General features: G+C 38.9%; 1 protein-coding gene across 1 annotated transcript in view; it reads left to right on the forward strand.

The window, feature by feature from the left end:
* The window catches only part of PLPPR5 (phospholipid phosphatase related 5), a 121,621-nt gene that overhangs the window by 74,087 nt on the left and 33,432 nt on the right, over window positions 1–14,102 (forward strand). The window contains exon 4 of the mRNA XM_025417535.3: window positions 6,394–6,570. Within this exon, the coding sequence (XP_025273320.1) occupies window positions 6,394–6,570 (177 nt within the window). The remainder of the gene's footprint in view (window positions 1–6,393; window positions 6,571–14,102) is intronic.

Genomic DNA, 14,102 nt, shown 5'->3' on the forward strand with positions numbered 1-14,102 from the left:
GATCATTTTGAGGGAGTGCCCTTGGGTTAGAAACTCTGAGAAAGAAATTGGTCACCAGATAACAGAAAATCTAGAAAAGTTGAAAACAGAAAATAGATGGGCTTATTCCTTGTTTCTGGCTTGAAACGGGAAGAACTCAACTTAATTGCACCCCTAGAACAGGTAGGGCAGGCAGCAGAAAGATGTATGACGCACACCAGAGCTAGGGATGAGAGCAGCCCACCTGGGGCTGAAAGGAAGATGTGCTGGAGATTCAGAGGATTTTTATAGCATGTGAGCCTAGATGGAACAAGTCAGCATGGGTTCACAAGGACTTTAGCAGTGATTGTCAGTAGAGCACTCAGTGGAGACCAAGAAAGAGAAGCACGGGGCAGTGGAAACCAGCAGAGATGAAGAGGCCATTCTGTAGGACAGCCCTGTGGCTGCTCTTAAGTTGCCGCCCCACTTGGGCCACGTAGTCTTGCAGACCTCCAGCTGGACCCCAGTACCATTTTTGCCAGAAAGCAAAGAATGGAAAACTGAGAACAACTGAGGGTTTATTAAACATTCCTCCCTCCCCTGTTCCATCCCTATTCAGTCTTGGATGGATGCTCATGAAGAAGTTTAGATCATTATGGAAAATAAAGTAGCTGCATGCTTTATATGACCTAGATTGCGGTATATAAAATTTATGGCTTCAATATAGTACTGTTTATTGCATTCCCCCATCAGAGCCCTGAAAGGTCTGAATTATGTGAACACAAATCTGTCTGGCACAAAGTCTATGATCTTCCCTCTACTACATTACCTCCCATCACCATTCTGTTACATACCCTATCAGATATCTTATTGTTGTTTGGTGAATTTATGAATGTGGATAAGTATGGATACAACAGTAAGACTTTCAGGACATAGCATGTCTAGCTTAATAAATGAACCTAAAAGATGGTGCTCAGTGTCTCCATACCAACTTGCAAATAAATCTCTAGTGGAGTGCCATAAGGTTCTGTCTTTGATGCTGTCTTGTTAGTGGTGATCTATATAGAGCTAACGAGAAGCTCAGAGAAAGAACTAATATGATAAATGTCATCACAAAAGTTCAGAATGAGGGGATCCCTGGGTGGCTCGGCGGTTTGGCGCCTGCCTTTGCCCCAGGGTGCGATCCTGGAGTCCCAGGATCGAGTCCCACGTCGGGCTCCCTGCATGGAGCCTACTTCTCCCTCCTGCTGTGTCTCTGCCTTTCTCTCTCTCTATCATAAATAAATAAATAAATATTTTTTAAAAAGTTCAGAATGGTCCTGATAGGGTGAAATATTTTGAGAACAAGAAATTGGATTTTTTTTAATAATCCCAGGAATCCAAAATAGGGGAACCTGCTAGAGCATCAGCCCATGAAAGAAATCACAAACACCCTGACCAGTAGTGCTATGTAGGTACTAAAAAATAAAACCCCCAAACAGATTCCGTTTTTAGATTGTATTATTCAAAATAGTCAAAAGATGGAAATCAGTTTAAAGATGATCCAATCCTAACCTAATTACAAAAGACAGATTCATGAGTAGGAAGACTCATGCATGGTCTTTTGGACTGGGTGCAATCCAAAAAAAGTTATAATTGTACTCTGGGCTGGTCAGAGGATGTGTGCACTGGCGGGCTTAATATTGGACTCCACATTCTGGGAGGAGGACTAGAGTATGTCAGAAGCACTAGAGTGTCATGTTGCTGAGGGATCTGGCCACTGAGTTGCTTCTATCCTGATGGGTGGAATTTAGGTCAGTTCATCTATAGGAGGGAGGGGGCAAAGGATAAGAGTAGGTGGTAACCACCTACAAATAAACAATTAGTGGCTGTCTTTAGAAAGATAACTTGGAAGAAAGAAAAAAACCTGCAAAATAGCATAAGGAAAAGGTGAAAGAAGCATAAAAACAAGAGAAGGAACCAATTTATCCACATGCTGTGCCACGATGCCACCATTAACTTAATGATCCCAACTCACCAGGCACCACCTTCACAATCAGGCAGCACAGTAGGTCCTGGGCTTGCTGTGTTCTTCAGCCTGGCCCTGACTTAACCCCTGCAGGTACTAGGCATTCACCATGGGCCATGCTTATAACTTGTCTACATGAGTGGCAGAGCTAGGAATTAAACTAGATCTTATTGGCTGCAAAGTGGATGAGCTAATCACTAGGCTACAGTTATCTCTTCCTTCGGACCAGTTTTACAAATCCCAGTACATTTCATTATTCACACACTGAGCAGATATTGATTGACTGTAGTAGTTCTCTTTTGACACCATGACAGATTATCACAAACTTAGTGACTTAAAATAACCCAAATTTATTATCTTGCAGTTCTGCTATTCTGAAATTCAGCATGGGTTTCACAGGGATAAAATCAAGGGTTGAGGGGCACCTGGGTGGCTCAGTCGGTTAAGCAGCTGCCTTCAGCTTGGGTCGTGATCCCGGGGTCCTGAGATCGAGCCCCGCATGGGCTCCCTGCTCCATGGGGAGCCTGCTGCTTTCCCTCTGCCTGCCCTACCACCGCCTGCTTATGCATGCATGCACGCGGGCTCTCTCTCTGTCAAATAAATAAACAAAATCTTAAAAATAAAAAAAAAGTCAAAGGTTGAGCCCAATTGCACACCTTCTGGAGGCTCTAGGGGAGAATTCATTCTTTGATTTTTCTCAACTTCTAGGGTCTGTCTGAATTCCTTGGCTTGTGGCTCCCTTCCTCTGTTTCATAGGATGAATATGTGGGCATCTTTAGGGTGTTGTATTCTTCCTATCATAGGTGCCTGGCCTGTACTGGGTCTTGCTCCAGGCAATATGAGATAGACAAGGAGGAGAAAGACAATTTGTAAGTAAACAAATACATATGCCAGAAAATTTGTGTGGCAAAAGCAAAAACCAATATAATCATCTCCGTAGCTGCAGGAAAAGCATTTGACAAAATTCAGTAGTCATTCCTCCACCCCTTCCTCTTCGCTGGGAACTCGCATACTCATCTTTCTGGATCTCACCTTAGATGTCTCCTCTTGAAGAAACAGTTTCAGGTGTATAGTAAGTGCTTAACAAACACAAATGTTTGTCTGTTTTTATTTTTATTTACTTATATAATAGTACTTTAAAATCATATGGTGCTTTCTCAAGTTACCCAACATATGGATGTTTATTATCACAAGTGAGTCAATTCACATTTCTGGATAACATGGGCATTGTGATTACATTTTAGTAAAATCAAACAAGTAAGCAAAACCTCTTTATATATGTGTCAGTTGTTGTATATATTTGTATAAGTGAGGAGGAAAGTGTAGAAGAATATATGCCAGACTGTTAGCGGACAACAAATGATCAGCTTTGGATTCTGCATCTTTATGCTGATAAATACTCATGGAATGGATGAACAAAGACTGCTAATAATAAGACGTTAAATAATGGGAGGGTCTGTAAGGTAGTGAGCATCCAGTGACCCTTGAGGACTGAGTGGGTATCATTTTGCTCAAACCATACCCTCTTCTGTTTGTTTTATTTTAGCTACATTTTGACATCTGGTTAACCTAGATGGTTTTATAAGTGAATTAAAAACCAAGAGAGCATAAATAATCAATTTCTGTACTGCATCCAACTTGCTTAATAGATTCTTATGCCATAATTTCCTCTTCTGCAAATTAGGAATAATAGACTTTCTGCAAGGATGACACAATTAGATTGGTTAAAAGGCACTTATATTCATAAAGTACCAAAGAGTTGTCGAATATAAGTGAAAACTCTCTAATTTTTCTTTTGTGACATCCATGCCAACTGATCATGCTCCAGAAAAATCCGTGTATTATAAAGCACTGCTATGATCCACCTTAAAGTTAAATGTATTTGTACAAATGTCACCCTTTTTCCATAACCCTTAAAATTCAATCTTCTTTTCTGGGTCTGGCTAGTAAGTGGGGATCTGGTGGAGGAAAAGCCAAATTTCAGGCTATTTTTCATGAGTTGTCTTTGTGGACAGACTATATCTTTAGACTCCTTACAACCAATGCTTGAGTCATTAGAGCAAGTAGAGCAAACATTCAAAAAGAAACTTCACAGTCATCACCAAAGCTAATAGATCACTCTAAGCCTACATAACTTGGACAGGTATCTGAGATGGTCTTTGAGGATGAGGGGGAAGACAGTACTTTCCAAAACCAGATAGATTCTGTAGTAGGTTTTCCACATAGGCCATACTCACATTACTTCTTATTTCTCTCTAACAGCAGAGTTGAGATATAGCCTCACTCTAGGATACTACAATAACCTTCTTTATCCTCTCTTTGATTTCAACTCTCTTATATGTCCATTGGCCATTTCCTCCATGCAAGAAATCAGTAAAGAAAGAAGAAAGAGTAAGAGGTGCTTTACTTCTCATTTGCACCTCTTCATTCTCAGCAGTGCCACCCCCAATAGCCAAATTGTATTTTCTTCATAAGCTTTATCTTGATTCAATTTTTTCATCAATAAAATGAAAGTATGATGAGATCTGACTTCTATGGGTATTTTGAGAATTTAATAAGATAATCTAAGATACTTAGAACATTGCCTTGAACAGCGATCACTCATTAAATCATAGCTATAATGAATATTAGCAATATTAATACTATTCAATTATCATTCCACATTTATTTTTGTCTTAATAAGGACAGCATATGTTTAGAGTCCTGGACAGATGTGAAGAAATACAAAAGTAAAAAAAAATTAATTGACGTTATAGCTGTGTTAAAGGAAATCTCACCAGCAGCCCAAATTTCACTCCCTATTCGTGTGCACTAGTCAAATAAAGAATTACTCCATTAGATGCATCACTGGCAACCTGAAGTGGTGTGATATCCCAGCCTTGTTATTCGTGTGGGCAGAGCTCTTTAACACATTCTCTCAGAAAGGCAGAAACATCATTTTCTCTCTCTCATCTCTTCTTGTTTCCCCCTCATGTATACTTATCCTTCATCACTGAAATTATTCAGCTCTTCCATGCACGGGCTTAGAATACACAGACTCAGCTCCGAAGGTCACAAGCCCAAGATGAAACAATTCAGCTTTTTTTTTTTTTTTTTCCTCTAGAATATTGGGACCTGAGAGAGATGGCAAAGGGCTAGAACTTGGATAGATAGAAGCCTTGTATCACATGGGCTGTTTAAATATTCATGCAGCCTCTTCTGGCAGCTAACAGGGCTACAAACTTTGCCCAGGAAAAAAAAAAAGGGGGGGAAGATAATTACTGAATTTCATCACATTCTGAAATGGCTGCTGTGAAGGAAAACCTTAAGTGCTGATTTTTGGTTTAATCTCTTAGGGAAATATATTTTTTTAATTATTCAATGCAGGACAATAGGCAAGTGATTAAATGTATGTCTAAGTTTTTTTCTGAGTATGTCATCAGTGTTAGGTACCCACTGACATTAATACCATAAAAACGTATTGTACTGTCAAAGCCATTTCCTTTATAATTACTTTACTAATGACTTGAAATATTAACTGACACACTCCCCTTGCAGTCAACAGCTTTGCTTATGTAGTAACACAAGGTTTAAATCATCGGCTACTGAGCGATAGAATAAATCAGAGTGGAAGAAAGACCAAATAAATTATTCTTGAGTGTGATGCCTCTAAACATGAGGACATTTCATTTAGTACAATCAATTGGCACTATATGTTCTTCATTAGCATATGTGAAAACACTAGCAATGTAGGTATCTATTCATTGTCTTGTTTGTTTTAAGGAGACATTTACCCTGAATGTAGTTAAGTTTTTTTTTTGTTGTCCTAATTCTGGCTGATAGATAAAATTTAATAAAAACAAAGTAATTTTCACAATATCTGATAACAACATGAAAGCAAACCTTGTCACTGCAGTGAACCTCAAATTCCTTTTTCAAAGTACTTTCTATTTAGTGAAAATCAACTATATCTTATTTTTTATAGCTACAGTCATACATTCTAACCTATCAATTATACGTCCTTCCAATGTGGTATACAAAAATGTAAGCATTAAAAACATTCCTTCATCAGTTTGTCCCTTCTAACAGTAGTGATCTAAGATGTCAATTCAGAAAAAACAATAGGTACATTAATAGTTAAATGTTAATAGTTTCACTAGTTAAAAAAAAATCACTTGGAATGTCAGTATTCAGTGTTTCTAGGTAATTCATATTACAGAAGAATTGGCCATTAGTAAATATCAGGTAAGTAAAATTAAATAATTACCATTCTTAAATTCCACTTATAAGAAAGTTACTTCAAAACATTCATAACTAGGACTAATTATTTGAACTCTGTATACATAGCTATGTCTATAAATATATATGTGTACATATATGCAAATATATTGTATATATATTAAGAAAATACCTTCATGAAATGTTATGTTTTTCATTTAATGTTTCAGATGTACATTACCAACACAATCAAAGCCAAAGGAACAAGACTTGCTAAACCCGTTTTATGTTTGGGCTTAATGTGCTTGGCCTTTCTTACTGGACTCAACAGAGTAGCAGAATACCGAAATCATTGGTCAGATGTGATAGCAGGCTTTCTGGTTGGAATATCTATAGCAGTATTTCTGGTAAGTACAAACTTACTTGGATTTCACTGTATTTTTAATTAACACCCATAATCACCTACAAGAAAAAAAAAGAGGGTGACTTACATGCAGGTGTCTCTGCATGTGGTGTATCAAATGATAAGATGTATATTTTAAGTCATTCATTTCTTCCTCCTTCCTCATTTGTTCTGCCTAAAGTCAAATTTGGGGAGGAAAATATATAAACTCTACACTTAAAGGCGAACCAAATATTTTCGTATTAAATGGAACAGAGCTAAAAACACTCAGTCCTTCTTGGATAGTTTTTAAGAATGGGTTGCTTGATATTTTAAGAATTTCCTCAGGTCACTTTCCATCCCAGAGTATCTAGAGCATCCCAGAGTACCCCCAAGGCCTCAGCATCGTACTCTCCATGAACTGCCAGGTTACAGCGCCTGCTAATAGGTAAACCTCATTTGAGAGATCGGTTGGTTCCCTTCAGCAACTAAAAACGCATGGATGATTTCCAAGATAATACCATCTCACATCAGAATTTGCCAAGTCGTGAAGAGCATCCGTAGTGATTTCTAGTGAAGTAAGCATGCCATCTCTCTTCTTTTTATAAAACCTCCTTGGAGTATTACTACAGGTTTTGGTTGTTGGAAAATTTATTTTAGTCTGGCTTTAAAAAAAAAAAATCAATCCATTATGAGTGTATAACATTTAACCCAGATGGAAAATGTGTAGGCTATAAATCAAAACATAGTTTTTGCATTGACACATTATAAAGGGAAAAAACACTTTATTTCCATTTTGATTACATTTAAATTGCTTCTCACGCTTAACTTCCCTTCTTCAGCTCCTTTCCCTAGTTCATAACCAGTAAGCAAAAACTCATATGAACCTTTCCAGCTAATGATTTGTGTGCCAGGCATTTTAAATAGGCTATTTTCTGTAGACCGTCCTGTGTTAGAGTGGTGAGTAGGACCTGTCCCTGCCCCAAGTTCTGTGCTGCTTCTCTTCCTGATATCCCCCCTCTGATTCTCCAGGTGCCTGGGAAACGTAGGCCCATTCTAATCTCTCTCCCAGAGACATTTTATGACCCCAGAAAGCCTGGGGCCCTGACCTGGGCCAGAGCCTTTTCCTTCCTTTCACTCACCACAAATGAAGCAGATTGAAACATTTAAAATAAAACAAAACAAGACAAATATCCTACATAAACCCTAAGAAAAGAACTACCAAAAGTTAAAATGTCAAAGCACTAGTGTCAGATGTAGCTGTCTTTCATCTCCATGGGTCTAGAGCATCTTCACTGGCATCTCATCAGTCTACCTGCTTATCTTCCCATGGCTGTCTCCAACTTTCCTTCACTTCCAGTGAACATCTTGAGACCTTGAAAGACCAAATCCAAAACCCTAGTATCTTCCTTGTCACTTCCTTATCTGAAAACCATGTGGTGAATGGGTTGGACTCTGGATCCCTCTTGGGCTCAAGCCTCTCTGACTGTACGTATTCAAAACATTCCACAGCAGCCCTTCAGACATTCCCACACACCTGGTAAATGACCTTAATCAAAGGTCACACGAAAATAATGCTTTAACTGTAATAACTAAAACAGACATTTGTGCATTCATGCACAGTCGTTTCTGAGCATGAGTGCCTACAGGTGCCAGGCACTGTGCCAAGAGCTGGGGATGCAAGGAGGCTCAGATGAACATGATGTCTCTCCTGTGAGAGTTACAGTCTGGTTCACAGGTCAGACACTAATAGGGGTTATTCCCTCAAATATTCCCTTACTCCCTTCCTTTAAAACATAAACATTTAGTGAAGCCCTGTTATGATCCAGGCACTGTGCTTAGTGCTGGGGATAAATACATGAAAAAGATAGAGTCCATCTACTTGAATAGATCACAAAATAGACACAAAGAGTTTTACAAACTCTAAAATGTAATGATATTAGTTCCTAAACTAAAGAGATTTCTGTTGGGATTAGGGACAGTCCAAAAGGGGTTGGGATACATAAACTTGAAATGTTTGCAAAGCAGGGAGGTCAAAGCTGGGGCATAAGGAATGAGGGGCAAGGAGCACAGTGCTCAGAAGCAACATAAAATACTTCGTAAGAGGGACACCTGGGTGGCTCAGTGGTTGAGCGTCTGCCTTTGGCTGAGGTTGTGATCCCAGGGTACTGGGATCGAGTCCTGCATCAGGCTCCCTGCAGGGAGCCTGCTTCTCCCTCTGCCTATGTCTCTGCCTCTTTCTGTGTCTCTCCTGAATACATAAATAAAGTCTTAAAAAAATGCTTCATAAGATAGGCCTTTATGGTGCCCTCAGTATATTATAGGCCTGGGCACAGCATTCACACGAGGGGAAGTGACATCCTGGAAGTGGTACCAGTCATCCAACGTGAGTGACAAGAGTGGGAAATAAAAAAAATACAGGGGTATTTATTCTGTATGGCCTTGTAGGTTAGAATAATCTGGGCTTTTTTCTTTTGAATGTGGATGATCTGAGAGCCACTGTCAGAGTTCAAGTGAGTTAAAGCTGGTTGAATCTCAGCTTCTTTATTCACTCAGTTTGTGCCATTGCCAATTTACCTTTCCGAGCCTCAGGTTCTTCCTCTTTAAATGAGGCTAATGACAGCCTCCTTAAAGCTTATAAGGACATAAAAGTTGAAACGGGATGGTGTATGTTCAACAAATGGCCACATGAATGACTGAAATAAGTTCCATAATTGATAGTTTGCTTCCTTTCAGCCCCTTCTCTCCGATACAGTTTGCATTTTGAAACTAGTTTTGCTGGAAAAGTAAAACTCCAGGTGAGGGTAGGGGAGGCAAGTTGTGCAGAAGCAGGGAAATAAGATGGCGTCAATCAGGCCTCCATGGGCACAGAGAGAAGGGAGGCTCTCTGGGAGGTTTGTGATACAGAAGGTTTGGAGCTTGATGGCACACTGGGGATAATGGAGGCGAATGAGAGGGAGCAATCCGTGATGATTCCCGGGCTTCTCATTTGGGCAAATAGAATATTTATTCTGAGCAGCGACTACAGCTCTGGCTCGCAACATCCTGGGGTGTCTCCAGTTATCTTGCAGTGTGTGCAGAACTCTGAAATGGTTCCAGAATAAAATGAGCACTAACCTACTCCAAGACTCTATGTCTTGGTTAAAGGCATCCACATCCCCCAGTCACCCGGGCCCAATGTCTAGTGTCTGCCTTTGACTCATTCTTCTTGACTCACCCAGTGAGTCATCTGGTCCCAGTTTATTTCCATTACAAAATGTCTCCTCCACATTTTATGTCTTGGCCATTCTGACCAAATTGTATACTGTGAGACTATACTCGATTTTTGAGATTAGTGCTTCTTCCCTGTCTTCTATCTTTAGGTTCCTAACTGGCTCCTCATCTCAGACTCTCCAGATACCTCCAGTTCTGCCTCTCTTCTTTAGAACATAAGCTGTTGCTAATAACAAGACAAAACAAAACAAAACAAACCTCATTCTTGCTGCATTAAACTCAGATATGTCCCACTGGGCTTCTGGGATCATCAGTAATCTGGCTGCATTCTTCACAGCCCAGTTTTTTTTTTGTTTTTTGTTTTTTGTTTTTCCCTCCTTGCAGTGAAATCCTGTATTATGTATCCACTCAGCTTCCTTTGCCTTGCAGACAGGTTCTGTGTTGCCTTTATGTTTGACCCAGTGAGAATGCCAGTTCCTCCGTATATTTTTTTACAGAACAAAACAGGGGTCTGGGAGTCATGTGAACCTAGGTTTGAATCCTGCTTTTGCCATATGGTGCATATGTGACCTTGAACAGGTCACTTGGCTCCTCATTTTTTCTAACATAGAATTGTATTTAAAATGGATTTCCCCCCAAAAAAAATAAATAAAAAAATAAATAAAATGGCTTTCCCTCTCCAAGGAATCCTTTCCTCCTTTCCTGTTCACTTTTATCCATAGCATATTTCAATTTTTAATATGCCACATATAATAGTTTTATTTTTGTTTTTGTTTTGTTTTTGCTGTCAAACCCACTATAATGTAAGCTGCGTGTGGAGAAGGCGCTTATTTGTTTTCCTCACTGTGTATTCCCAGTACATAGTACAGGGTCTGGTAGATAGGGGGTTCTCAGGAAATATTTGATGCATGAATGAATGAATGGAGGAACTATGTTATTCCCAAAGCTCTTCTGAGGGTTAAATGAAATCTCATACTCTCTAGGTACAGTTGAGTGTGTGGTGGAGAGAAGGCTCTGGAGATCATGGCCCTCACCTTTGATGACTATTCAGATCCTTTTTGCACTTGAGATTGTTCTCAGACAAGTCCTAACTTGCCCAGGAAGTGTCCCTGATTACCTGGTTCTCCCATTTTTCCGGAGTTTCCACTGCACTCAAAGTCTGGCCTATCACATTCTACCTGAGGAATGATATCCTGTCTTGTTGATCACTCCCATCCCCTGTGCATTTTCTTTAGTTAGAGAACCAAATCCCCATGCTTAAGAAAATGCAAAACAAATACTAGGTGAACAATAGTTGTAGATTGGTTAATATTATGTAACAAATACATGCTGAACAAATGTCTGCTTCAAAGTGCTTCCAAAAAAGATGCCCAGGGTCAAGTTGAGTAGTTCAAGTTTACTGAGCACATCAAGAACTTGTCATATTATCCTATGTAATGTAATAATAATGGTAAGAGTTATTTGAGTAATCTTTACTAGATTAACTCAATTAATCCTCACAACAGCACAGTGAGATACAGTTATTGTCCTCATTTTTCAGGTAAAAGAAGCAGGTTTAGTTATATTGAGTTGCTTGCCCAGGCTCACAGAGTGAGTAAATCAAAGAGGCTGGTGTTAAGGCCCAGCCTCTTTACCAGAGCCCATGCACTTAACTCCATGCAAAACACATGTATTACTTGCTGCAGGGGAAGAGGTAAAATGACCACAAATAGATCTGATTAATAAATCATCACCAAAGGCGAAAGAACACAAAAAAAATACATGTGTAGTGGTAACTTATTAGTGTCAGTTTTGTAGGACAGGATAAGATTATACACATGGAAGCTACTAATGTAAAAACAGAGTGTTTCAGAGGAATGTCACTTTAAATTATATAGGAACATTGGGAAACTTGAGAATTCTTGGCTGGACACATGCTCATTAGTTAGTCTATTCATTCTCTGTGGTACTGCGAATACAATGATGAGCAAAAGGAAAAAGAAGAAGGAGAAAGAAGAGAAGAAGGAGGAGGAGAAGAAGAGGAGGAGGAAGAGGAGGAAGAGGAGGAAGCGGAAGAAGAGCATTTCTGCTTTCATAGAGCTTATAAGGAAGCCCTCTAAGGAAGAGGTTCACATCAACCAAAGTAGTATGTTTTAGGAAGGAAAATTGAGCAAATTGAATGTCTGGTTGAATATAGGAGAATCCTATACTCATCCTTTAGGATAAATCCAAGTTTTCAGCCTTGTGTAATCAGGGGAGAGGGAGTGTGGGGGTTGTTTTCCCGAGAGAATCCAGAAAAAAATCACGTTTTATAGGGGGGTCCAGAGATAGGCAGATCTTGGGTTTCACTTTGAACATTTGTTGAATTTTTCATACCTTTGACAACCAAAGGAATGGTTGTCACTTACCACTTAACTTGGTAAGATATTGCAACCTCTTCTCTTACAAATTGAGAAAACTCAGACCCAGAGGACTGTCTAAGAACATACAGACTCAGGATCAAACACCAAGCCTCTTGCTTTCCCCTATGAGGATTTTTCCTTTTTATTTTTTTAAGATTTTATTTATTTATCTGAGAGAGAGAGAGCCATAGGAGGAACAGGGAGAAGGGACAAGCAAGACCCCATGTTGGGTGCAGAGCCTGACTCAGGGCTCCATCCCACAACCCTGAGTTTGTGACCTGAGCCAAAATCAAGAACTTGGATGCTTAATGGGCTGAGCCCTCCAGGAGCCCCCCAACCATGACCATTTTTCTAATAGGACATCAGTTCCATACTTGTGAATGTTAGCAGGCAAAACTTGCTAAATATTTGAAAATGGTTCTAAGGAAGATTTGGCAATTTCCTCCCTTATAATTTAAATAATAACAGTAATGAAGAATAATCATTATGCTAATAGATACTATTTAATGAATATCTACTATCTATTAGGTGTTTAAATAGTGGCATTTGAATTCTCAGCTGCTTCAGTGGTATTGTCCTAACCCTCAATTAAGGCAAAGAGATAACTGATACAAGCTTTCAAAGAGTTTACGAAACCTAAATAATATAAAAAAGCAATTATACTAATTTCAAAAGCCCATATTAACTCTAGATGAACTTTTCTTCATCTCATGACTTCCATACATCTATGTACATAGTTATTTCATTTCAATAAATATTACTTCACAAGAATTTGTAGCAATATTTTTCATCTGCCTAATCTTTCATTAATTTATAATATTAATGAGAAGGGAAATATGTGTGTATGTTTCATGAAGTGAATGTGAAACTGCTTGCTTGTTATGCTGTTATTGGCTAAATTCTTGATTGTATTCTTTGTACTCTAAGCAGTGGTCAGTTAGCAAACTGCAACCAATTCAACCCGCTGTGTTGTTTTTTTTTTTTTAAGTTACAGTGGAACACTGACATGCCCATTCATATATGAATTGCCTATGACTTTTTTCACATCAAAAACATAGTTGAATAGCTGCTGCAGAGATTGTATGCCAGCAGAGCCAAAAATATGTACTATTGTGCCCCTCCCTTATAGCCAAAATTTACTGACCTTTTCTATAGGGCAGTCTTTTGCCCTATAGTCTTTTGTAGGGTTATCATTTGATACTAGGTTTATCAAGTTCCCATCTCCAAGCCTGTACCATCCCTTACTTTAAAGATCTTAATGGCACTGATAAAGTTGATGTATCAAATTAGGAGGCTTTGATCTGTGCTTCTGATCTGTAATTATTCATGGAAATGGAAGTATAATAAGTATTCCACAACTAGGGAGATGATTTTTTTCTGAAATAAAGTCTCATAGTATGTGTTATTATTTTGTAGATTTATTAATTTTATTTAAAAACTGGAGAATAATCAAGATCTAATTGGCTTTTGAAAATACTCAGTAATGAGGCCTACTAAAGAAAACGCTTTCCAGTGGAGCATTTGTGAAAACATACAATGTAAATGTGTAATTATATGTTAAGCATTTATCCTTTTTAAAAATGAATGTTAGGTTATAACTGCAAGTAAGTTCTGGGTTTTGGCTTGGTAATAGACTATAAACCCAGCAAAAGAAGGCTCAAGAATATCTTATCCAGAGCAGCCCAGGTGACTCAGCGGTTTACCGCCACCTTCAGCCCAGAGCCTGATCCTGGAGACCCAGGATCGAGTCCCACGTCGGGCTCCCTGCATGAAGCCTGCTTCTCCCTCTGCCTGTGTCTCTGTCTCTCTCTCTCTCTCTCAATCTGTGTCTCTCATGAATAAATAAATTAAAAATCTTTAAAAAAAAAGAATATCTCATCCACTGCTTAATATAAGTAAATATAGCAAGTAATTTTCCTGTGTTAATTTACTATTCCTTACAGTATGATTCACCTGCATCAGA

The sequence above is a fragment of the Canis lupus genome, chromosome 6 (genome assembly GCF_003254725.2).
Source record: "Canis lupus dingo isolate Sandy chromosome 6, ASM325472v2, whole genome shotgun sequence".
NCBI lineage: Eukaryota > Metazoa > Chordata > Mammalia > Carnivora > Canidae > Canis > Canis lupus.